At 49.7% G+C, this 23,966-nt stretch overlaps 1 protein-coding gene across 15 annotated transcripts in view; it reads left to right on the top strand.

Moving 5' to 3' along the window:
* The window catches only part of TNS1 (tensin 1), a 211,352-nt gene that overhangs the window by 126,586 nt on the left and 60,800 nt on the right, over positions 1-23,966 (top strand). For 13 of the 15 annotated variants that reach the window (XM_063647939.1, XM_063647938.1, XM_063647935.1 and 10 more), the window contains 2 exons: positions 2,538-2,603; positions 3,935-4,051. In XM_063647939.1, the coding sequence (XP_063504009.1) occupies positions 2,538-2,603; positions 3,935-4,051 (183 nt within the window). The remainder of the gene's footprint in view (positions 1-2,537; positions 2,604-3,934; positions 4,052-23,966) is intronic. The other 2 variants (XM_063647941.1, XM_063647942.1) reach the window with 1 other exon arrangement.

Raw genomic sequence — 23,966 nt, 5'->3', positions numbered from 1 at the left:
AGCTCAGTTTGAGACGATATGGTGGGTATGGGGACCATCTTTTCTGGGCCACGTGGTCTGTCTAGTCTCAGCGTGATGGTGGGAGAGAGTTGAGAGAGACTTGGGAGAGAGTTGAAATTGGATGGTCTGGGAATTCCAGTTGTTAGTAGAAGTGGAGGTAAATTCCTCCCAGTCCTTGGGCTGTTTTATATCTTGCAGCCTTCTATGACTTTCCCTGTCTCTCCTTCATCTTGTCCTCCCAGTTTGTCACATGTGTCCTATTGACAATCATTTTTTTTTCAACATCCATTGGGCATCTGCTTTGGGCTAGGATCTGTACCAAGTGCCGGGGATACAAAGTAAAACATGGCATGGTCTCTGCCTTGGTGGAGCTCAAAAATCTTGTTGAGTTGGGAGGCAGACTAGCAGGGGATAATTACCCTGCAGGGCAGAAGAGCAATAGTGGAGGGGTGTGGCAGCAGCAAGGGGGAACCCATTTTCTGAGAGAAGAAGAGGTGGTTGGGAAAGTTTTGGTGTTTGCTTTTGCTTCTTTCTTTTATCCATTGGAAGTTTTATCTATATCACATTCATGCCTGGGACATATAAATGCACATTCATTTACCCATCTCTCTCTCCATCCACCAATCCATCCTTACACACATCCATCCATCCATCCGTCTGTCTGTCTGTCCGTCTGTCCATCCATCCACCCACCCATCCATCTACCCACCCACCCATTCATCCATCCATTAATGCATCCCTTCATTAATCTATCCATCCATCCACATATTCATTCATCTGCCCGCCCACCCATCCATCCATCCATCCATCCATCCATCCATCCACCCACCCACCAAGCGTCACTTGTGTGTCTGTATGTGTTGGGCATGTGCTAGACCCTATAGATATGAACAGAAAGAAGTCAGGCCCTACCCTCAGGGAGTTCACAGTTTCCTCAGTGAGAGACACACAAACATGATACTATGAAGTGATGCCTGCAGTGATGGAGACACGCACAGGCATGATAGGTGTCCCATGGAGCAGATGCCATCCTTGCTGTAACTTCTTTTCCTACATGCAGTGGGCAGTGATCTGTGTCCAGAGTGGGCTCAGGCGGAGAAAGACTGGACCTGGGGCTTGGAGGAGGGTCCAAATCTCCTTAGTGTGGTCTCGCTCATGTAGAAGGGTGTTTCTTTAACGAGCTCTCCTTGCACTGGAGCCAGAAGATGCCATCATAATTGCAGTACAGAATGTAAACGATAACAGTCTTAACAAGGAAAAATAAAGGGCTAGCTGATAAAATAAATAAGGGATTGGGCAGAAGTTGAGAGAAGGAAGGGTCACAGATTTCCTCCTCTTACATAGTGGGAGTCAGGAGATACCACTGAAAATTGACAGATCAATAAATAGAGGCATGGCCAGGCATGGTGGCTCATGCCTGTGATCCCAGCACTTTGGGAGGCCAAGGCGGGAGGATTGCTTGAGGCCAGGAGTTTAAGACTAGCCTAGTAAATATAGTGAGACCTCGTCTCTACAAAAAATAAAAAAAAATTAGCTGGGCATGGTGGCGTGTGCCTGTTATCACAGCTATTCCAGGGGCTGAGGCAGGAGGATCACTTGAGCCCAATAATTCAAGGCTGCAGTGAGCTATGATTGCACCGCTGCACTTTGGCCTGGGCAACAGAGTGACACCTGGTCTCTAAAAAGAGAAAAAGAAATAGAGGCTTAACTATCTTATTTAAAGTTTCAAAGATAATCAATAGCATAAATAAAAACAATAATCTAATCAGATTTAAGAAGAGAGGAAGTGGGGGTAGTAGTAAAAGTGAACCAAATTATTCATATTCATAGTGGTCAATCCATAGAGGTTATTTAAAATTCATGTCTGGCTGGGTGTAGTGGCTCACACCTGTAGACCCAGCACTTTGGGATGCTGAGGCTGGTGGATTGCTTGAGCCCAGGAGTTTGAGACCAGCCTTGGCAACACAGCAAAACTCTGTCTCTACAAAAAATACAAAAATGAGCCAGGCGTGGTGGCTTGCACCTGTAGTCCCAGTTACTCTGGAGGCAGAGGTAGGAGGACCACTTCGGCTTGGGAGATTGAGGCTGCAGTGAGCTGTGATCACACCACTGTACTCCATCTAGGGTGACAGAGCAAGATTCTGTCTCAAAAATATAAATATGCACTCTAGCCTGGGCGACAGAGCGAGACTCCATCTCAAAATAAATAAAATAAAATAAAATAAAATAAAATAAAATTGGTGTCTAGAAATAGTGGCATAAAAATAGTGGCTATTATTTAGAGTCTTAGAGGTAAATTGCTAGTAGAAAAGAAACAGAAATAGAATCAGTTACCTCATTACCTCAGGCAAGTAGGACAGGGGCTAGAGTGGGCAGGAGATTTAATTTCATGTATATATGTATAAATATACATTGATTATTATTATATTATTAACCGTGTACATATATGGTATTTTAATTTTTTCTAGAAGAAAACTTTTTACGGAATCCTTTTTGGGACTTTTTGCCTATTTTTGTTTTTCCTTCTTTTTTTCCAGATGATCGATTTCCAGAGTACGGCAAAGTGGAGTTTGTATTTTCTTATGGGCCAGAGAAAATTCAAGGTATAAGCCAAGTTAGAATTCATTCTCTCACTCCTTCATTTTATCCTGACCCTATCCCCACCACACTTCCACCCCTGGTCTGTTCCGCAATGATCAAGTTATCTTTGAGAGGCAGGCCATCGGTAAAGGATCTGGGTTTCAGAGTGGACCCCTAGCTAAACATGAACCAGTGACTTAATCTCTGGATAATAAAAATAAAAAAGCAGACAGAGAGGCACTGGGTTGGATAAACTGTTCTGGTCCCATTAGGTCATCAGCCTGTTATATTCAGAGACCGAGGGCCACGGTAGATGGAGGGAGTGGCTGGCGGGCAGGGGGCACACAAAGGTGCTGGATAGACGATGCGTATTTATGAGAACTGAGGTGATTCAACCTGAAGGCCAGTTTAATAATAACCTTGAAGCCTGTAGACTGGTTATAAGTGGAGACCAGTTGTCCACCATCTTATTTGAGAATGGAATGAAAGGAGATGAAGTTAGGTTATGGGCAGAGGGACTCTGGATAGACTAAAGAAAGGATTGCCAAGCCAGGAAGGTACCTCACCCTGACAGACTTGACTAGGAGCTACGCTGTCTCTGAGCTGGGTTTTAAAAAATTTATTTATTTATCTTTATTTTACCTTAAGTTCTGGGATACATGTGCTGAATGTGCAGGTTTGTTACATAGGCATATATGTGCCATGGTGGTTTGCTGCACCTGTCAACCCATCATCTACTTTTAAGCTCTGCATGCATTAGGTATTTGTCCTAATGCTGAGCTGGGTTTTCTGTGGATGGCTAGGAGATTCTGCCATGCCCCCTAGGTTTCTGTCTGGAGTGGAGAGCATTTTAAGAGGGGGCAGGGCCATGCCTGGGATGACCCTTTGGAGGCTTTATGTCCTTTCAGTGTCAGGGCTGTGATTTCTCTGCTGTCCCTGACCCCATGCAGCTCATAACCAGTCTGCCCCCCATCCCCAGGGTCTGACTCTAGGGGCAGACTTTCTAGTCTCTTGGCACTGCCTTAGGAGCCCCAGGGACACAGAAGAAAAAGAGGCAGACACCCAGCCAGGGGTCCTTCCTGCTTTCTTCCAGGGGGTCTTCATTCTTCAGTGCCTGTCCTGATTTACCCCTATGACCCAGCATGAGCCTTTTCAAGAATGTAAGAAACCAGACTCCCAGTTCTTGGTCCAGCTTAAGCCACTGGTCCCGCCCGCCACGCTCAAGAAAACGAGAAGTCCCTCAGGGAGCATCTTCTGGGGAGCTTGTGGGCTTTCTCTGTTTTTCCAGCTGCTGATCTCTTTTCCCTCTCTGCACTGTCTCCCCGACTGCCCCTGCCTTTCCCATCCCACTTAGGCATGGAGCACCTGGAGAACGGGCCAAGCGTGTCTGTGGACTATAACACCTCCGACCCCCTCATCCGCTGGGACTCCTACGACAACCTCAGTGGGCATCGAGATGACGGCATGGAGGGTAGGTGGGACCTAGTGGCTCCCAGCCCCTATCCAAACTGCACAGCCTCTGCTCACATGACCTTGCTTCTCTTGGCCTGCTTTCAAGAGATCTGGGTTCGAGAGGAGGCAGAGGGGAAGTGTGAGGTACCTCTGAGAGCTCACAGTTCACTGGGGGAAGATAAGGCACATATATGAATGTATTAAATAAAAATGAGGACAGAGCCAAAGGAGGCAGCAAAATGGCCACAAGGGGGTTATCGTGGAAGTGTATTGCTGCAGCCAAGTAAGTTCCATGGACAGTGAGTTCTCTGGGATTGGCAGGGAGGGATTTTGAGAGCTGGAGTGATCTGGGAAGGCTCCGTGGAGGATGCAGCCTTGAGTGGAGCTTGAGATACCCCCCATTGTGCTGCAAAAACAGCATTTGTCACATGTGTATTAAACCCACTGTTGGGTTTCTTCAGGCTTGCTGCCTGAGTTCTCTGGGGTCAGAGTACTAGGAACAGAGACACAGGATCTAGGGCCTACAAGCTTTCATCAACAGCCAACAAAAACGTTTGAAAGCTGGGAACAAACTGATAGGCTCTGAAATTTGAAAAGAAAGCAGCAGAATTGAAATTAATACATGTTTAATTTAGCTACAAACCTAACATTATGTCAAATGGTCCACTGCAACTCAGGTCGTCTCTTGAGAGTTCTACATGCATTCTATTTATTTATGTGGTTTATCTGCATATGTGTAAGGAGATGTGGGGCGGGCTCCGAAAGTGAGCACGCCCAGAGCCCAGGAACTCTTGAGATGCCCTGCCTGGGGTTTGGCCACAAGCTTCTTTTCTTGAGTTGGTCGTAGGACTGCAGAATGTTGGAGCTGGGAGGACCTTCGGGATGGTCCAGCCCATCCCCGATCTGTGTTCAGTTGGGGTAACTGAGACCCCTCCCAGAGGCAGAACCTCCTGATTTACCCCCATGACCCAGGATGGCCCTTTCAAGGATGCCAGCACCCAGCGTCTGGCTTCTCCTCCCAGCTGAAGCCAGTCCTGGGTGGGGCTGTGCCATCCTGGGGCCCCTGGGGCCCATGGCAGAGCTAGGTTAGAGATAGGCAGGCCTGGGGGCCTCCCGGTGCCCTCTTTCCTCTACACAGTGCTGTCTTCTGTCTCCCTCCCCAAGGTTTTGGATTTGATGACTCCTCTCTGAAAATCTGTGGGCCTTTTCTTGAATAAAGATTTCTCCTCTGACCTTGGGGGCACCAGAATGAGCACAAGGTTTCAGAGAGAAGTGGGATGAGGGAGGGTGGTTGGACTAGACTTTGGGGACTTACTGAGAGCACATTTTTTTACGTGCAGCGTTGAAAAGTGGATGGCCTGTCCTCACACCTGCCTCAGTTCCCAACCCCTTTTCTTCCGCCAGGGGCCCAGCACCCTTGGATTGGCCAAGACACCCCGCCAGGCCCCTCCGGCCCCCCGGGCTGATTGCAAAAAGCACTTCTCCATCCCCTGGCGCTGAGCAGCCAAGCAGAAAGCAGAGGCTGGAGCGAATTTGTTCTGAGGTCTCAGTGGCTGCCAGCCTAATTGGTCGTTGTGCTGGGGATGTTTGCATTTTTAACAAGAACATTTGGCAATTGGAAAGAATTTTTACTGTCTCTCCATCTCTCCTTGGTGCACAGTCAATGCGATGATAAATGTAAAAACATTTAGTAAACTATAAAGTGCCAGGCAAATAAAAGGTAAAATAATTAACGGCTAGGAGGAGATGTGGGAAAGACGGGGCTTAGGATGTAGTTGGCTGTGGGGGAAGGAAAAAGAGCAGACGGTCAGAGTGGGAGGCAGCCCAGGGACAGCAGAGCCGAGAGCGGCTCCCCATCTCGGCAGAGGGCCAGCTTCTCAGCCTCCAGACAGGGCCCTTCTGTCCTTGCAGGATGAGCTGACCTTTAACTGACCAAAAGGTCCTGCTGGTTCCATCCCTCTGTCTGAGGGAATGGATTAGAAGGGAAAAAAGGAAGAGCGAGGGGGCAGAAGAGGAGGCCAGGGCCTTCCCTCACCAACCCTATGTCCCCTCTACCTGCCTGTAGCCGCCTTCATGAGAGGCAGTTAGTATGTGGTTAAGAATGCAGCCTCTGCAGCCAAACTACCTGGCTTCAAATCCTTTGACAAGATACCGTCCTTGGGGCCTCGGTTTGCCCTGCTGTAAAATGGGAATTCAGTCAACAAATCATTTTGAGCCCCTTGTGGGCGGCATGGCCTGAGGAAGGACTGCATGTGGTGTTTTCTTGGGGGTCCCTGACACATTTGTGTCAGCTGTGGCCAGCATGTCAGGCACCTGCAAGACATGGCTAAGGGAGAAGGCCTGGATTTACCATGCACCAGTCATGGCACCAAGAACCTGGTAGTTGCCATTTCATTTGATGCTCCCAGCCATTCTATGACTCTTATTATGTCTGAATGGGAAACTGGGGCACAGAGGGGTTAAGTAACCTGCCCCAGCTTGCCAAGCCAGTCAAGAGCAGATCTGGGTTTCAAGCCACCGCGCTGCCCCCCGTGCTGTCCTGGGTTGGCTGACGTCCCTAGGGGCCTGCTCTGGGCATCTGGTTTTGTGGCAGTACCTGGGTCCCACTGAGCCTAGTACCTCTCTGGCTGCTACCTCTCACCCATGGACAGAGAAAGTCAACCCATCCTGACTGTTAGGAAGAGGGAGGGTTAGGCGAGGGGGGTGTGCTGGAGCGTGGCACCCCGGAGGCCATTGGGCTTGCCCTGAGGCAGGCGTTCAGCAAGACTTCAGTGCAGGCAACAGCTGAGCCCCCGGCCCCACCCACAGAGAACAGTGTGGGCCGCTCACTCAGGAATGCTTCTGAAGAGTGGCTGGCCTCTCGAAATAGGTAGAGGGAAGGGTGTCCAAGGTGACCTGGGGCCATTTCTGAAAGTGGCCCCCTGCCTACCTCTTCTATTTCAGGCCCACTGTGGGAGGGTGATGGTAGAGGCCAGACCATTCCCTCTGGAGCCCACCAGGAGACTCAGAGAGGGGGGCAGGGAGCACCAAGCCAGGCAGTCAGCAGCAGATGTCATCTCTGGCCTGCATCCTCTCGTGTGGCCTGTGTCCCCACCTTGCCCTCTCCTGGTAGTGAGACGTGGCCAGCACCAGGCTCAGAGCTCCTGGTCCCCCAGGAGGCCCTCCTGCTGCCCCTGACTTAACCATCATCTCAGGAACTGCTCTGCGTTTAACCCTTTCCTCACTGCCTGCAGCCCCCCAACCCAGCTCCAAGTTCAAGTTTACACCATGCAGCACTGTGACACTTAGAGCCCTCTCCCGAATTCTGTTGAATTTCTGTTCTCTGAAGGCTGACTTCTCAGGCTCAGGTGGCTGGGCTAGTCATAAAACCCGAGAGAGAGGGGGCCTGCCAAAGAGGCAGGAAACCCCCAAGTATGGACCCTCCTTGGCATTAGCTCAGCTCAGCCTGTACCAACCCCATTTCCTGGATGAAGACCCTAGAAGTAGGCAGAGGTTAGCAATCTTGTGCAGGGTCATGAGACAAGATGTGGAGTTGATATTGGAATCCGAATCCCTTTCTACCTCCCTTGGAGCTCAGCTTATCAGCACCCTGGAACCCATACCCATAATCCATTCAGGTGGCTCCTTCAGGATGGTTGTCCCACTTCTGAAGCCCTAATGATGACAGGGGCTCACTACCACAAAGGGAAGCCCGTTTCTGGTGGGACGGGTCCAACTGTGTCTCTGTGTAGCAAACCGAGGCTGCGGTGGAGACTTTGGGCTCACCTGCTCCTGGGCCAGGAGGAAGGGGGCGTGATGAGGGTGAAGAATCAAATGGAAGCTCAATAATAAGGACCCTTGGACTGGACGAAGTTCTCTGTTGTGAGACAGTGGCTGGGAGGAGAGTGCCTGCCATTTTGGGGACCCTTTACTCCCAGAGCAGTGCCTTCTGGTGAATCCCATGCCTGAAGTATTATTAATCTGCTCTGGCAGCCACAGCAAAGTGCCACAGACCCAGGGGCTTGTTCAACAGAAATGAATTTTCTCATAGTTCTGGAGGCTACAAGTCTGAGATCCAGATTTCAGCAGGGTTGGTTTCTCCTGAGACCTCTCTCCTTGGCTTGGAGATGCTGTCTTCTCCCTGTGTCTTCACATCATCTTCCTTCTGCTTGTATTCTTATCCTCATCTCTTCTTATAAAGACACCAGACGTATTGGAGTAGGGCTCACTCTAATGATCTCTTTTCACCTTAATTGCCTCTTTAAAGGCTGTATCTCCAAATACAGTGGCATTCTGAGCTGCTGGGGATTAGGATTACAACACAGGAATCTGAATGGGGGAACAGTTCAGCTCGTCACACCTGAGAAGGAGTTTTCTGGGTCACATGTATTTGGATGCCCCAGGCCTTTGATCCTGAGTGGGGAGGAAGGAAAGGTCAAGGATGGGTGGTGGGGAGAGGTCTGGTTCCCTCCTTGCGGGCACTGCCTCTCTCCAGTTAGATCTGGAGTCTGCCAGCTCAGTGCTCTGGCTAACACCAGTTTTGCAGCCTCCAGAAGCCCCATTAGCAACTTGGCCTGAGTTCTGATGCCCCGTGCCCAGATTCCAGGTCCCCATGGGTAGGGGTGGCACTGTGTTTTTGCCTCTGCTGTATAAAGCAGGCTCCAAATTCCTCCATAGTGTTCCAGGGCAAGCCTTCTCGGAAGCAAGCCCTGAACCAAGGGATGTGGACTGCCCTCTGCCTCTGAGAAGCCTGCAGGCTGACCAGGCCTGGGTTCCTCCCTGCCTTCTCATCCACCCCCCACCTTTCTGTGACTTCCTTGGACATCAGTTGTTTAGAGTTTCTCTTGACTCAACAGAGAGGATGGGAACAGGGGTTGGGCAAGTGAGAGGTGCTCTCAGAAAGTAGATTTCTCAGGGATAAAGGACAGGGTGACTCAGGGGAATGACAAACCTCCCAGCCTGGCTGACAAGGGTGAGGGGCTGGTGTCCACCCCACTTCCGGGTTTCTCCTGGTTGGCGCCCATCAATCTTTCCCTTGTTTCCATGGACAATCCCACCAGAACTGGGGGCTGGTGACAGGGGGCCTTGGTTTTGTGCCAAACTTCTCGGCCCTCAGGGGAGAAGGGCTTCTAGTTCTGCAGGGTGCCTGTCCACTCCCCAAGTGCTTTTATCTGGGTTGGGGAGGAGCCTCTGCCTGGAGCCAGGAATCCCTGTTCTGTGATGACTTCTTATGAGCTGGGCTTATCGAAGGACTCTGTGATACTTTTTTTTTTTGAAAGAGGAAAGAGGGAGGGAAAGAGATACAGCAAACAGGCAGAGACCCAGAAGGAGAAAGAAATAAATAGATGAGAGACATGGAGAGATAGGCAGGCATGGATAGACATTGGCCTGGGAGGCAGAAGATCTGGGTTCTGGGTGTCTCTGGTAACTCCTTTTCCACAGGTCCTTTTCATTGCTTATGAAATGTGAGGGCTGGAGTAGATAGTATTTCTTTCCATTTCTTTGAGCTCAAGCATTGTGTCTTTTCATGACTTGTGAAGACCTAAAAGGGGCCTGCCAGGCTTCCCTCTCAGACTTTCCCAACCCATGGGCTTAGAGCAGGAAGGAGCATGGCTTAGTGGTTCTATCAGTCAGGAGAGGCTCAATTACGCCACAGTGACAAATGGTCCCACCTTCTCAGTGGCCTGACCCAACAAAAGCATATTTCTGCTCATGCTACATGTCCACTGGGGGTCAGCAAGGTCTCTGTTCATCACAGATACTCTAGGCTGAGGGCGGCTTCATCTTGTAGGTGCTTCCTTCACTGCTGCAGCTGTGGGAAGAGGACACCATGGCTTGCACAATGCTCCTGCCTGGAACTCACATCCTTTCCTTCTGTTCATGTTTCATTGGCCAAAACAAGCCACACACTCATGCCTAGCTTCAAAGGGGGCAAGGAAGTTGTGCGTAGAAGACGAGAAGCTGGAAATAAGGTTGAACAGGCCAATGTCTAGGGATTAAGGCTATGGGACCTAGAACCAGAAGATCTGGTTCTAAGCTCTATTGTTTATAGGTGTGTTTCTTGGCCAAGTAACTTTGCCTTTCTGAGATCCAAATGTCTTAATTGTAAAATGGGTTCAATAACAGTACTTTGATTATAGCATTATTGTCTGATATACAATGAGGTAATATGAATGAAATGTGAAAAGCAGAGTGGTGCATGCCATGCTGGCAGTGATTTGTGTCTGTTATTATTATTATTGAAGTGCTGGAGGAGAGAAGATACAGATGTGATTTTAGCCCTCTCTTCTTTAGAAAAAGCCCACGTTCCCCTTGCCCCTCTACTCTCTGGGAACCATCTATAGCTGGCTCTGTTCTGGGAGCCCCACTCTTGGGAGTCAGGAGACATGCCTCTGACATCAACTTGCTATGTGACCTTGGAAAAATTACTTCCCCTCTCTGGTTCTCAGTTTCATTATCAGTGAATTGGGGATAATGGATTTCAAAAAGGGCTTCCAGCTCCAAAACCCTAACAATGTTGAGGATGCTGATGCTGACGATGACCATAAGATGAGAGCACTGTGTACTTTCTGGGTGCCAGGCACCACTGACTATATGTTCTCTTGGTTAATCCTCACCAGACACCTATAGGTGGGTGCTGTTTTGTACTTACTGGGCTGAACAAGTGGAATTTGTAGGACGTGATTAAAAAGCTACTTGTTTTGTATACTACTGACCTTTAAGTCTACCCTGTTTCCCCTTCCCCCAAATGACACTGGGGCAAGTTGCATCCCTTTTCTAGCCACTCTCAGGTAATACAGGGTCCTTTGGTTGGTAATAAATAAATATGCCCAGTGCTGGTGAACTTGCTCCTCCCCCTTGTCAGCTCCTACTTGGCTGCTAGCTGTGTGTGTGTGTGTGTGTGTGCGTGTGTGTGTGTGTGTGTTGGTTGGGGGGTGGGAGTGGTGGTGGTGGTGGGGAGGCTCAGTAAGTTTTCTTTCTGTTTTCCTGACTTACATATTTAGGGTTAGGAAGGGAAGAAAGGGGGAACATTCCAGAACATTCTTTCTTGCCTGGTGGGGTTGCACAGGCATGCTCTGTGTGGAGACAGACACACAAATGATATCTTTTGGGTTCTTTGCCAGTGGAAGATTCTGGGGGCATTGAATGCCCTCTGGCTTCTCTCCTGAGGCACTTCTGTAGGTATTTGGGAGATCCCGTCCAACTGCCCAAAAGTCTTTCATTCGCTGTTCTCTTTGGGCGGCGAACGTGGTTCTGTTCAGATGCTCAGGACCCCATTCCTTAGCCCTCCAGCCTCCTCCTGCTGAAATCTCTCACCCCTGCAGGTGGCCCTCGTGGACAGCATTTGAGGCAGCCCAGGGGCTGGCTCTCTCTCACCTTGGTCCAAAGTAAAAAGTCAGCACTCCTGGCCCCCGCAAACACCCGGGTTGAGGTGGCCAGTGCGCCCCCATCCCTGTTCCCACAGCACAGTTAGGCCCCTGTCTTTCACATCCTCCATGCGCCTGCAGGTACCTGCTGAGCCTCTGAGCAGACTCACTGAGATGAGGCAGACGCCTCTAGCAAGGTGGGACCTGCTGCCAAACACCATGCTCTCCACAATTCCTCTTACAATCTTCCACTTCCTAATCTTTTTACACCTTTGATATGTATGTGTGTGCATGGTGTGTATGGCGGTATAGTTTGGAGCCACAAAGCAGTTTTCAGCCATCACTCTCTTTTTAAAAACTTAATAGCTGTATAGATATAATTTAATACCACAACTTCACCTCTTTAAAGTATACAATTCAATGGGTTTTAGTGTATTTAGGCTTGTACAACCATCACCGTAATCTCATTTTAGAACAGTTTTATCACCCCCACCCAAAGAAACCTTATAACCAGCAGCAGCCACTCCCATTTCTGCCCCCAACTCCCAACCCTAATCTACTTTCTGGCTCTGTAGATTTGTCTATTCTGGACACTTTACGTAAATGGAGTGATACAATATGTGGTCTTTTGTGTCTGGTCTCTTTTACTTGACCCAATGTTTTCAAGGTGCATTCACGTTGTAACATGTATCAGTACTTTATTCATTTTTGTTGCTGAATAATATTCTATTGTAGGCCATACCATACATATTTTGTTTATCCATACATCACCATCAATTGATGAACATTTGCATTGTTTCAACTTTTTGGCTTGTGTGAAGAATGCTGCTGTCAACATGTATGTGCAAGTTTTTGTGTGGACTTAGGTTGTCATTGCTCTTGGGTAGATAGCCAGGAGTGGAACTGCTGGATCACCTGTGTCATTTGAGGAATGGCCAGACTGTTTCCCAAAGTGGCTACACCATTTGGCGTTCCTACCAGCAATGTATGAGACTTCCTCCGCATCCTCACCAACATTTATTTTCTGTCTTTGGGATTCTAGCCATCCTAGTGGGTGTGAAAGGGTATTGCATTGTGGTTTCAATTTGCATTTTCCTAAGAATTAATGATGTTGAACATCTTTTCATGTGTTAATTGGCCATCATGGATCTTCTTTAGAAAAGTGCCCATCCATATCCTCTGTTTACTTTTTAAATTTTTGTTTTGTCTTTTCATTATTGAGTTGTAAGCATTCATTTTATATTCTGGCAACAAGTCCCTTAGCAGGTATATAATTTGCAGATATGTTCTCCCATTCTGTGAGTGGTCTTTTCACTTCTTGATGTCAGTCATCTCTTCTCCAAGGCCTGCATAGTGGTCTCTTGCCTTAGTTTTGAAATGTGCCATTCATTGTCCTCAGGCCTCTTTTACAACTGAGACCCAAGTACTTTCACATTAACATCTGGTCACAAATAGTGTTCCCATTTGATAGATGAGGAAACTGAGGCAAGTAACAGAGAAGTTAAGGACCTTGTCCAAGGAAGTCTTCTGGATAAATGGTGAAGGCAGGATTCCAACATGGTGGGTCTGCAACCAGTCAGGGATCTGCACTGCTACCTAACATTTTATGATCTTCATCTGTAGCCCAAAATGCTTCAGGCTGTGTGGCCTGATCTCTTTCCAGCTTTAGAAGAGGTGCCTGGATTAGCCTGGAAAGGTTGCCCCATTACACAGAGAGGGAGGCCAAGTTTCAGATCCCCGGATGGCAGAACAGGAAAAAGCCCATGAGTTCTGCCTTCCAGCCAGCCCCGGGCCTGTGTAGCCCTGTCTCCCTTCATCTCCTGGGACCCAGGCCGGATGGGAGAGCGGTGAGAAGGTGTCCTCCAGGTTTGAGAGTAAGACATTTCAGCAGTGGGGAGCAGAGTCCCAGTGCTCACTCTGGATGGGGCTGTGGGAGAGAACTCATGTGCACCACACTGTTTGCCCTTGATGTATTTTCTCAGGGTCTGACATTCTTGCCTTCTGAACTTTTGAGTAAGACGTGGGAGAAACCAGCAAGAGAGGGGAGTACAGGATTGCAGGTGGTCCCAGATAACTCAGGGAAATAGTCCAAGGTTCCTGGGGAGTGATACATGTGCCCCTTGTATCTAAGCAGAGGGCTTCAGGGGTGAGTTTCTACATGTGGGTGCTGAGAGCCTGAGATTCGACCCTGAACTGATTTTTGTTGGGAAATGGTCACCTGGCCTCCAGATGGGATAGCCCTTCTGGCCTGTGACTTCAAGGTGGTGGGGGCAGTAGCAGGGGAGGGAGGAATTCAAAGCTGCTACTGAAAGCTTCTGACCTTGATCTATCACATCATATAGGACAAAGGGCTGAGATACTAGCAGGAGAGGTTTGGGTTAGCCTCCTGATAGAACTTCCCAACTGTGAGAGGGTGAATCAGCTGTGGCAGGCAGATTGGTCCTCTTGTCCTCTTGGCCCCCTTGGGCAGAGAAGTTGAGAGACAAGAGGGGTGGATCTTAGTGTGTGCTGGTCTGCATAGAGGCCAAGATAGAGGCCTGGATGAGACAGCTCCTTGAGGAGGATTCTTGGTTCTTTTGCCTCCCCCAAGAGGGGAGTCCTCTCCTGACTCACTGGCACAATTAGAGTCTTGAGAATTCAAATACAAGGCAAGCCTGACCTTGCGGGTAAAAAGATGACACCACTGACCCAGTATCTGCCAGCCACCTGCTTGCACTGTTCTCTGTTGAGCAGCGCTGGGTTTGTCTCAATGCCCTGGGACCCTTAGCTGGCCCTGCTCTGCGAGGCAGCTGGCATGCTTGGGCAGCAGCCTCTGCCCATGGAACACATGGTAAACCAATACCCTCCCGAGTGAATGTGCCTTTGGTGCTCTATCTCTGCCATCGGGTGCAGGCTGGAAGGCCAGAGCCATGTTTAGAGCCAGCCGGAGCTCTGGGCACAGTCTGCTCTCTTGTGCTCAAATATCCAGATCGAGGCAGGGGTCAGGGGAGCGTGTACTCTTTCCCCCTCAGCCTCCCTCCCTGTTTCCTCTCCTGCCAGACCTGTAGACAAGTGCAAGCTATCCGGACCCGTCAATACCCCAAGATACCGACTCTAATTATATCCAATAAAAGGAATTTAAGCTTCTATCAATCAAATACTTTTTCTTACTCACCTGAAGCTGCTTTGCACCCATCATTTCCTCCCTCTCTTCTTCCTTTCCTTCCTTTCTTTCTTTTTCCAGATACTTAACTGATCCCCTGCTAGGTGGGTGGGCACTGTGCAAGTCCTGGGGATATAGAAAGCTGTGCCCTGGGGTTGTCTGGAGATGGGGCGGGGGTGTCAGCCCAGTGCTGTATCCACTCTAACCCGCAGCCCATGGGTAAGGGGTTCGGGCAAGTGCCCTGTCTTCTGGGGATGATTATGATCAGAGGGGCTGGCTTTGCAGAGGGTCTGCATTTGAAGGGCCCCTGGGAGGATAGATGACATTGAAGGCAGAATTGTTTTTCAGATTAAAAAGTGGCGTAACAACATTGTTCAAAGTCTGGAAAGTAAAAGGAACCAGAAACAATCAAATCTGACTGGCTTCCTCACGCAATTGCTCTGGTCACTGCAGTGGGGTGGGTGGGACCTTAGCGGGATATTGGAGGTGGTGGAGGTGAGCTGAGGGCCAGGGCACCCTTGCAGGAGGCCAGGGAGGTGAGAACAGTTGCAGTGTGGGCCAAGGGAGGGGCTGGTGTTCCCCGGGGGCCCCTGCTGCTCTCAGGAGCTGAGCTGAGCTGGCCCAGAAGCCCTCACCAGAGTCCCGGGGCTCCATTCCCCCGTCTGCTATTGAAGGGGTGCAGGGGCCTCTTTTCTCCTTTGTTTTGCTTTCAGTTTTTCAAAGCAACCTTTACAAAATAAAGCACACCAAACCCGCAATAGATGCGTCCACAGAGCCTGCATTTCTTGCCCTGGTGGACTTGGCTGGCTGAGGGCTGCCTTTCCTCACCTCCTCCCCATGTGGCCGCCTGGGGAGACTCCACCAAGCCACTCAGAGTCCCACGCGGGTGGGGGTGGGTTGATGCCACCCCTGGCTCTGATGGATGTGTGGCTCCTACAGTGGGCCTTCTTGCCTTCAGGCTCCAGCCCTCCAGCCTCCCCATTCAGCTCACAGCAGCATCTAGCCCTCTGTGGTGAAGGTCCTCTTTCTGGATTATTCCAGATGATTCCTTGCTGGATCTATTGAGGCCTTGGGCGCTCCTCCCTGCCTTTTCAGAGGCTGATTTGCTTTGGCAAAGTTGAGCTTCTTCACTCATCGTCCTCGCCTGGCTTTGGGGCCAATCTCTCCATCAGCCTTGGAGAGGTGGCATCCTCCCTGGAGCCTGCCTGCATTTACCCACTCCCTCCCCTGCCTGCTACCTGGCACCCCGTCTTCCTGCAGCAGAGCCCCCTCCCTCTTGGTCCACTCTCTGAGTCCCTGCTTTCTCTCTGATGGACAGTTCTGAGGCCGTTTATGGGAAAAGGTTTCAAGGGATCTGGGGTCTGGCAAATGATTAGTCCTTTTTCCTTTGATAACCCTCCCTCTACTTCCTCAGCTGCTCATGGATGATTCATCCCTTATAAATCTCCTTCTTTCTTCTCTATGTCCCTCTCCCTGGCACAAGACCTTCTAAAATCCTACCAAAGTCACTGAGCTCACATAGCTTCAGTAATAGGCTGCCTCCATTAAAATTAAGGACAGTGTCTTAGAGTGGGCTGGGAAGGGGTGGAACCCACGTCCTTGGGAGGTGATAGTCGTTAGGTGGGAAGATCCTTGGGAGGCCCCGTGGTGATTGGGAGCATGGCCTTGGGACTCAGGCTGTCTGGGCTTGAGCCCTAGCTCTGCCTCTTGCCTTTTGTTGACCTTGGGCAAATCATTTAGCCTTTCTGGGCCTCAGTGTTCTCACCTGTAAAATGGGGAGAAGGCTAGTACCTGTCTTATAGCATTGAGAATTAAAAGTAATAATCTGTGGGCGCCTAGCTCAGCGACTGTTATACAGGAAGTCATTATTAAGCATTAACTTTTGCTAATACCACTACCTGACCTTGGGTGGCACTTTATAAAATGCTTCCCCGAGTTCACCTTCAACCATCCCAGTTCTTGAGCTGGACTTTGAACCAAGGCCTCTGGCTGCAAGTCCAGTGTTCTTCCCACTATGCAGAACTAGGTGTCTGTGAACCTTTTCCCCATCATCATCTAAATGCCGGGCTCCATCCCCAGGTGTGACCGCACCCCCCCTCCCCGGCTCAAGGGTCCTGCCTCCTTGGCACTGGTCATCAGTGACCACCAGACTGCAGGTTATGGCCTCTTCCCTGTGAGAAAACACATCAGCATGCAAGAAGGTGGAAATGACATAAGGATAGGCCTAACCTTAAGTCCATGCAATTGAAGAAGATGAAGAGAAGGAAAAACCCCACATCATCTACATTCTTTAGTACATAAGCTGTCCTCAGTCACATTTGCTTCTTCACTCAATAGGTCTTTACTGAGTGCTTACTCTATGCTGGCCACTCACTGTTCTAGATGCTGGAGACAGAACAATGAATGAAACAAAGATCCCTGCCATGTGGCAGTTCCATTCTAATGGAGGCAGACAATAACACATTTAAAAACAACCATAATAAATAACTGACAGAGCCTGTTAGAACTTGAGAAATACCCTGGGAAAAATGGAGCAGAGTAAGGGTGATTGGGAATGGAGGCATTGAAGAGTTGACATTTTTAAAAAGGGGAGTTGATCAGTCCAGGCCCTCTGAGGAGGGACACTTGAGCCAAGACTTGAAAGAGGCACAGAAGCTGGCCAGACAAATATCTGGAGAAGAGCATTCCAGGCAGAGGTAACAGCAGGTGCAAAGGCCCTGAGGCAGGGGCCCACCTGAGATGTTTGGGAAGCCGGGAAGAGGACAGTGTGACTGAATGGAAGTTGTGTTGGGAGATAAGGTAACAGGGAGTAGATCACCTGGGGTCTGGTAGCCATAGTAAGGATTTGGCTTTGGCCTCAGCCTCTTCATAGAATGATACATTGTAAAGATCTTTCCATAATGGCAGGTAAAGAGTCTTCTCATTTTGTCCAGCTGCATACTATTCCACTGTATGTGTGCACTATGTTTTAATAACTAGGTTTTTAAAAACTGCCTTTAAATCATAGAAACATTTAAGTTGTTTCCAATCTTTTGCTGTTTCCAAAAAAATGCTGCAGTGAATGGTGTTGCACATATACCATTTTCATTTCGGTAAGTCTATCTATAGGACAAATTTCTGGAAATGGAATTGCTAGGTAGAAGAATATATGAAGAAATAATTTTTATAGACAGGGCCAGATTGGCCTTCATAAGGACTGTATTAACTGATGCTCCCAGATAGTGATTTGATTAGGGACGAGGAGGAGAATCTACCCGCCCACCTCCTTTAATATACACCCCCCCCCATATGTGAGATACTGTTAGGTACCCATAATTTCTTGTACTCCTCATGACTCTCCTGTGACCTGAGTTCTCTTGTTCCTATTTCACAGATGAAGAAACAAGCACAGAGAGGTTAAGTAACTTACTGATGTTTACACAACCAGGTAGGGATAGAGCTTGGATTCTGACACCCACCATTTCTCAGCATAACATTTCTCACCATTTCTTACAAGGGTAGGAGTCCTGAGGAGCCCTGCTCTGCTGCCCCATGCAGTCGGGGTTTGAGAACCTAGGGAATAGGAACTGAGTTAAAGTGGGAAGCCTGCCCGTCCAGCTCTGCCCAGTGCTGTGCCTGTGTCCTGGAGACCCTTGCAGGCCAGTGATGGGGGAGGGGAGAGGCCAGTCCAAGGGATCTGGAGCCACAGTGGCTGAACCGGCTAGCCCCAGCCTTCTCCCTGTCCTCTCCCTCTGCCAGCCCCAGTGGAGAGGCCTGAGAGGCTGTGGACTAGCTAATTCTGCTCTGGGTGAGGAGCTGCCTGCCGCTGTCTGCCGGGTCAGCTTGCTCCAGGGATTAAGTTTCAGCATTTCACTGATGAAAATAAATCAGCCTCTTGATTGCCCTGCATGGCCCTGGGAACCTCTGCAGCCTGGCGTGTGTTTACAGACTTCCTGTAAGTCCCCTTTTCTGTCCTAGCCTCAGGGGCTCCACGGCTGCTGCAGAAATAGCCTCAGACAAGTTTGGAGCCTGAAGCCACCTGGGCGGGACCAAGCAGGAGAGGAGAAACAGGCCTGCCAAGTCCAGGGGCTCTGGGATCCAAACAGTGCCTGGTAGAGCATCTTCTCTGAGTTGTATCCTTGAGGATCCAGATCCAAACAGGAAGGACTTTAGGGATCACCTATACTTGCCCTCTGCCATTGCACAGTGGAGTAAACTGAGGCCTGTCCAAAATCACCCCTTAGAATTCTGGTCCTTTGGCTCCCAGTCTGCTGCTGCTGCAGCCAGACAGCATTTTCTCTAGGTCTGTTTGTTACACCGTGGCTGGTTAGAGATCTAGGGGCAGAGTTGGAGAGGTGAGTTTTAGCTGCCGCTGGAAGGATGGAGGTCTGATATTCAGGAGAACCCTCTTACCTTTGGGGGATCTGAGAAACAGGAACAGGTACCAGGACTAGATTTTCTAGATTTTCTGAAAGTTGAGGAGAACCTTTCCACTCCACACATCCGTCTAGGTAGGATGAGTGACCATGGCTTGTGGACATGGGAAAACAAGGCAACTTCTAGAGGGTTCTGACAAGGCCCTAGATCATTCTTGTGCAAAGCGAACTCAGGAGTCTCACCCCAAAGTCCCTTTTCTCCTGCCCCTCTTTCTTTGCTCAAGCATTATTTACACTCACAAGACTATCCCTCAGGGACCTGGGGTGTCCTGCCTCAGACACTCCTGGCTCCAGAATACTGGACCTCGGTTGTTCAACCCCTGGGCCATTTATCTCCCAGTGCCTTGGGAAGCAGCAACAGAGCTGTTGATGGGTGTGGGGAGCTTCAGACTGCCAATCTTTACATCTTTACAGCCAGTCGATGCCCTGGCTGCTTATCTGGGACTTATGCCTTTGATTGCTTAAAAAAATTATTAGCAGCAAAGTGTTCTTTGATGTGTGTTCTTCTCTTTCTCCAGGGGCAGTGAGATCAGATTTTGATATGAAAGCTCAAAGCTTCTCAGCTCTCTCCTTCTTCCCTGCCTTCCTCTCTCTGTCTGTACATTGCTTGAGAACCTTCGAGAAGCAGATGGGTGCTCCTCGTGTGATGCAAAGGCAGAAGGGCCCAAGGGTGGTGCCCTGGCTTCTGTCTCCCGTGCAGGCCTGGGCTCCATGGTTTGGTGGCCTCTGCATAAGTGAGTCACTTTCAGCCTAGCCCTAAATGGGCTTATTTGGGGAAGGAAGCAGATACCCACCCAGATCCTCCACCCACCTCTGCACCTACTCATGCATGTAACCACAAGGACTCCTGTACTCATAGCCACCTCTCATGCATGGAGCCACATGGACCCCTTTACTCATAGTCACCTCTCACACATGGAAACACATGGACCCCTCTGCTCACAATCACCTCTCATGCATGGAACCACATGGACCCCTCACTCACATCCACCTCTCATACACGGAACCACATGGACCCCTCCACTCACATCCACCTCCCATGCATGGAACCACATGGGCTCCTCTGCAATACCCACTTCTCTGCATGGAACCACATGGATCTCTGCCCCACTGTGTACCCCAACCCATCAATATCGGGGGCTGTAATTATAAAACTGCCTGGCCAGTTTGGTAACCCAACTTGTATGTGGATGCTGAGAGAATGGGCATGTTTGGGGTCAGGAATAGTGATTGACCTCACTTGCAGAGATGGTTTCATTCATGTGAATTATAAACCAGCCCTGAGGCAGTGTTCTACTTGTTTCCAGAAATGATTTGAGCTCTGGTAGCATTGTGAGGATAAATGCATAAAATTAGTTTGATGGGGACAGTGCTCACTTGCCTGCTGGAGTTTGTTATAAACCAGCATTGTGACTTTATTGTCACTCTCCACTCCTTTTTACTTGTTGGATCTTCTAAGATCTAACCCTTTGCCTCCTCCATCTCCTTTCTTGTTTCTCCTTCCTTTCTGGGAAGCAGAAAGAGCATGAATGTCAGAGTCAGACTGGCAATGTAATCCTGAGCAAGCCCCAACCCCTGAGCCTTAGTTTCTTTATCAGGAAGATGCCATAACAATATCCACTTTGAAAGGCAGTTGTGGAACCAAGCAAGGGAACTTCCATTAACACGCAGGCACATACTCAATAATGTGCCTGCCTCATTCCATTCTACCCTCTCCTTCCCCCTTGCTCCCGAAGCCCCATACACCCTCTCCCCATTCAGTGAGGACTGCCACTGACATGGTGTCCATGCCCTGGGAGCAGTAAGGATGGGGAGAAGCAGGAGGGTGGTGAGTGGATACGTCCCGACCCTCATCCAACACAAACATCTGCCTGGGAGTTGACAATTCCCTTCCTGAGTAATCCTCTGGCACTAGGGCTCCTGTCCTGTTCTCAGGGAACGTGCTCCTGGGCCTGGCCCTGGCCCTGCCCTCTGCCTTCCTGGGATGGGAAGTGTGAAGACCCTGGAAGGCTGAGGCCCTGCCAGGGGTGCCTGAAACTTGTCCTGCCCCTATGGCCCTGCCTTCCCTGTCCACTGGGCTGGGAGGCAGGGAGGAGGTCCTGGGGAGGTCTAAGGACATGTTTTCATCACATATGCAGCTGCTGTGCCCACCCCAGGCAGCGGGCCCTTCCTCCCTCTATCCCCAGACGTTTGAACCCTGATGCCATGCCTATCTTGGGAGACTCCTTCCTTCTCCTGCCCTAACTGCTCCCTCCAGCCACGCCTTTCTTTTCCTTGATGGCTGTCCATAGAACCAGAAGTTTTAGAGTTCAAAGCTTATCTCCTCCCACTCATTTTACCACGTTGGAAACTGAGTCCCAGGAAAAGGAAATCACTTGCCCAAGTTTAAGCAGCGAAGTCGTGGCCCAGATGGGGTTGAAACCCGAGACGCTTGAGTCTTAGTTCAGAGATCGGTCTATTACACCCCAAGCTCCTTCATCCCTCAGTGTAGCTCAGGGCCTCTCACCTGTGGTACTATTGGCATTTGGGACCAAGATAATTGCTTGGGACCACCACAACAATTGCTTGTTGTGGGGGTCTGTCCTGTTTATTGTAGGATGTTTAGCAGCATCTTTGGCCTCTACCCACTAGACACCAGTAGTATTTCCTCCAGGTGTGATAACCCCAAATATCTGCAGTATTGTCACACATTCCCTGGGGGTCCCTGGCTACCTGGAGGTGCTTCTCTTTCCTCTAACCTCTCATCTGTGTGATCTCACCTCTCCCCACTGCAGGGTGTGAAGTAGTCCATCACTGGGGACACTCTGCTCTGTTTCCTCCTTCTGTTCTGAGACTGGGCTGCTTAGAAACCAAAGCACTCAGCCATTCTGTTCTTTAAGAGGAAGAACAAAGAGCCAGGCCAGGAAAGTTGCTTTATACCTACGAATGAAAAGAAAGAACTTGACAGGAAGGGGCTAAGCCTTGGAGGGGGTGGCCAGGGAGGCTGGGCCCCCTTCCTCCCTGGAAAGACCCCTCAGGGTGGGTGAGGGGCCCTGGCCACCTGGCTCCAGCTGTAGGTCTGCTGGCTGGAAGGATGGTCTGGAGGGAACGGGGGCATTTGCTTGACCTACAGTTGGGAAGTGTGTCTCATTGTAGAATTGCCCACCAATATCCTACTTTCCTCACACAGCTAGACTTGCAGACATTTGTGGTTCTTCTGTAATGAGAGCTCACAGTCTCTGAGCACTCATCTCATGGCATCTGACTGAGAACTGGCAGTGGGGAGGACTCCCTCTGACAGCCAGGGGCCGTAGTGGCGATCTCACTCCAGCACTGACCATGTGTGACAGTGGGAAACTCTTCCCTTCGCTAACTTGGACAGATGAAATCGGGTGGGTGGGTTGGGCCCGATGAACTCACAGCATCCTCTGGCTTGACCATGCGGGGATTCTAGGAAATTGCCTGGGCTGGCTGCCCACAGTGCAGTGCCATGTGGCAAATCTGGGGTCTTGAAGAATCCTTGGCACTTGAGAAGTTTCCAGAAGGTATCCAGACCCACCCTCCTGCCTCTAGAACTTGTGTTTATGAAACTGCCCTGCTCAGGGCCACGTCAGGGGGTACAGGGGATACTCGGCTGCCTCTGAAGACAAAGTAATACCGTCATCTTTCAAGCTTAGTTTAACCCACCCACTATTGGGAGAGACTTTTCTCCTGCTATTTCCTGTAGTTTGTTTTAAGAAAAAAAATTGTCTTTTTTTTTTCCCAAATAGAAACATGGTAAGACGAAGTGTATTCTTTTTTGAACCAGATTTGCCATGCCCTGCACTTTGCCCAAGCCCCCAGGAAGTCCTTTCCTATTTATGCATGCAGCTGAGGTCGTACCCATCCTTCTCTCCTTGTGGTCCTTGATGCTGAATTCATCTCTGCAGGTGGAAGTGGCAATGCATTTTCAGGCACACCATTGGCAGTTATCAGTGTTGGGATAGGCTCAGTATTTGTTAATGGAATGGCATCACATCCTTGGAGTCTGCACCATTTTGGGAGCCTCTTCTCTGTGCTGGCCATTCCAGGCCATGATTTTCGAGCAGAGATAGGGTGGGCCAAATTGTATGTCCTGAAGCTTAAGCACCGGGTGCGATACATATGGGCTGGTGAGATAGGGTCACCGAGGTACTGCTCAGGGGGCACAGGGCTAGGGAAGGGAGACGGGGAAGCCCACGCTGCACTGCTGATGGTCTGTTCTTTGGAGCACCTTCTGTGTTCTGTACACTGTGCTGAGAGCTTTTCATGTGTTATATCAGTCTTTGCACTACTTACTGAGATACAATGACTAGTATACCCATTTTACAGATAAGGAAACTGAAGCTCAGCCAAGTAATTGGCTCAGGGTTGCCTTAAGCTAGTAATTGGTAGTATCTGTATTCAAACCAATGTCTGACTTCCAAGTCCATGTTCTTAACCCAGCAGATGCTGAAGTGATGAGAATGAGAAGGGCCAGGCATACTCTTAGGCTGCATTAACAAAAGCATGGTTTCCAGAAAATGGGAGGTGACAGCCTGTTGTGTCTCTTTTAGGTCAGAGCGCCCACATGGGCTGTTGGTGGGTCCCTTGCTTCAAAATGATAAAGAATGACTGGAAGCAAGTGCAGAGAAGCAACCAGAAAGTATGTCAGGCTCAGGGACTTGCAGGGAGAGGGGTTGCCTGTCAAAGGGGAGATTCAGGAGGGCAGGCGCATCTCATTCAGTATCTGAAGGGCTCTCGCGAGGGGGCGATTGGCTTGTTCTGACCCACTCCATCGGGCACTGTAAGGCCAGTTAGTGGAAAAGAGGGGTCCAGGGTGTTTTTTCCTATGTTGAGCTAAAATCCACTGTTACAGCCCCCTAAAGATGAGCTGGGCTTTTGGAGGAAGACAGTAAGATCCCTGTACCTGGAAGCATTTGAGTACAGCTAGGAGCAGTTTTTGCCAAACCTGACTCTCTATTATTTGCAGCTGGGGAGTATTTTCAAATTCAAAGTCCCAGGCCCCATTCCAGACAGTTTTGCCTCTGGGTG

The sequence above is a fragment of the Pongo pygmaeus genome, chromosome 11 (genome assembly GCF_028885625.2).
Source record: "Pongo pygmaeus isolate AG05252 chromosome 11, NHGRI_mPonPyg2-v2.0_pri, whole genome shotgun sequence".
Classification (NCBI taxonomy): domain Eukaryota; kingdom Metazoa; phylum Chordata; class Mammalia; order Primates; family Hominidae; genus Pongo; species Pongo pygmaeus.
Note: the sequence above shows the minus strand (reverse complement) of the source record. Positions and strands in the feature narration are given on the sequence as shown.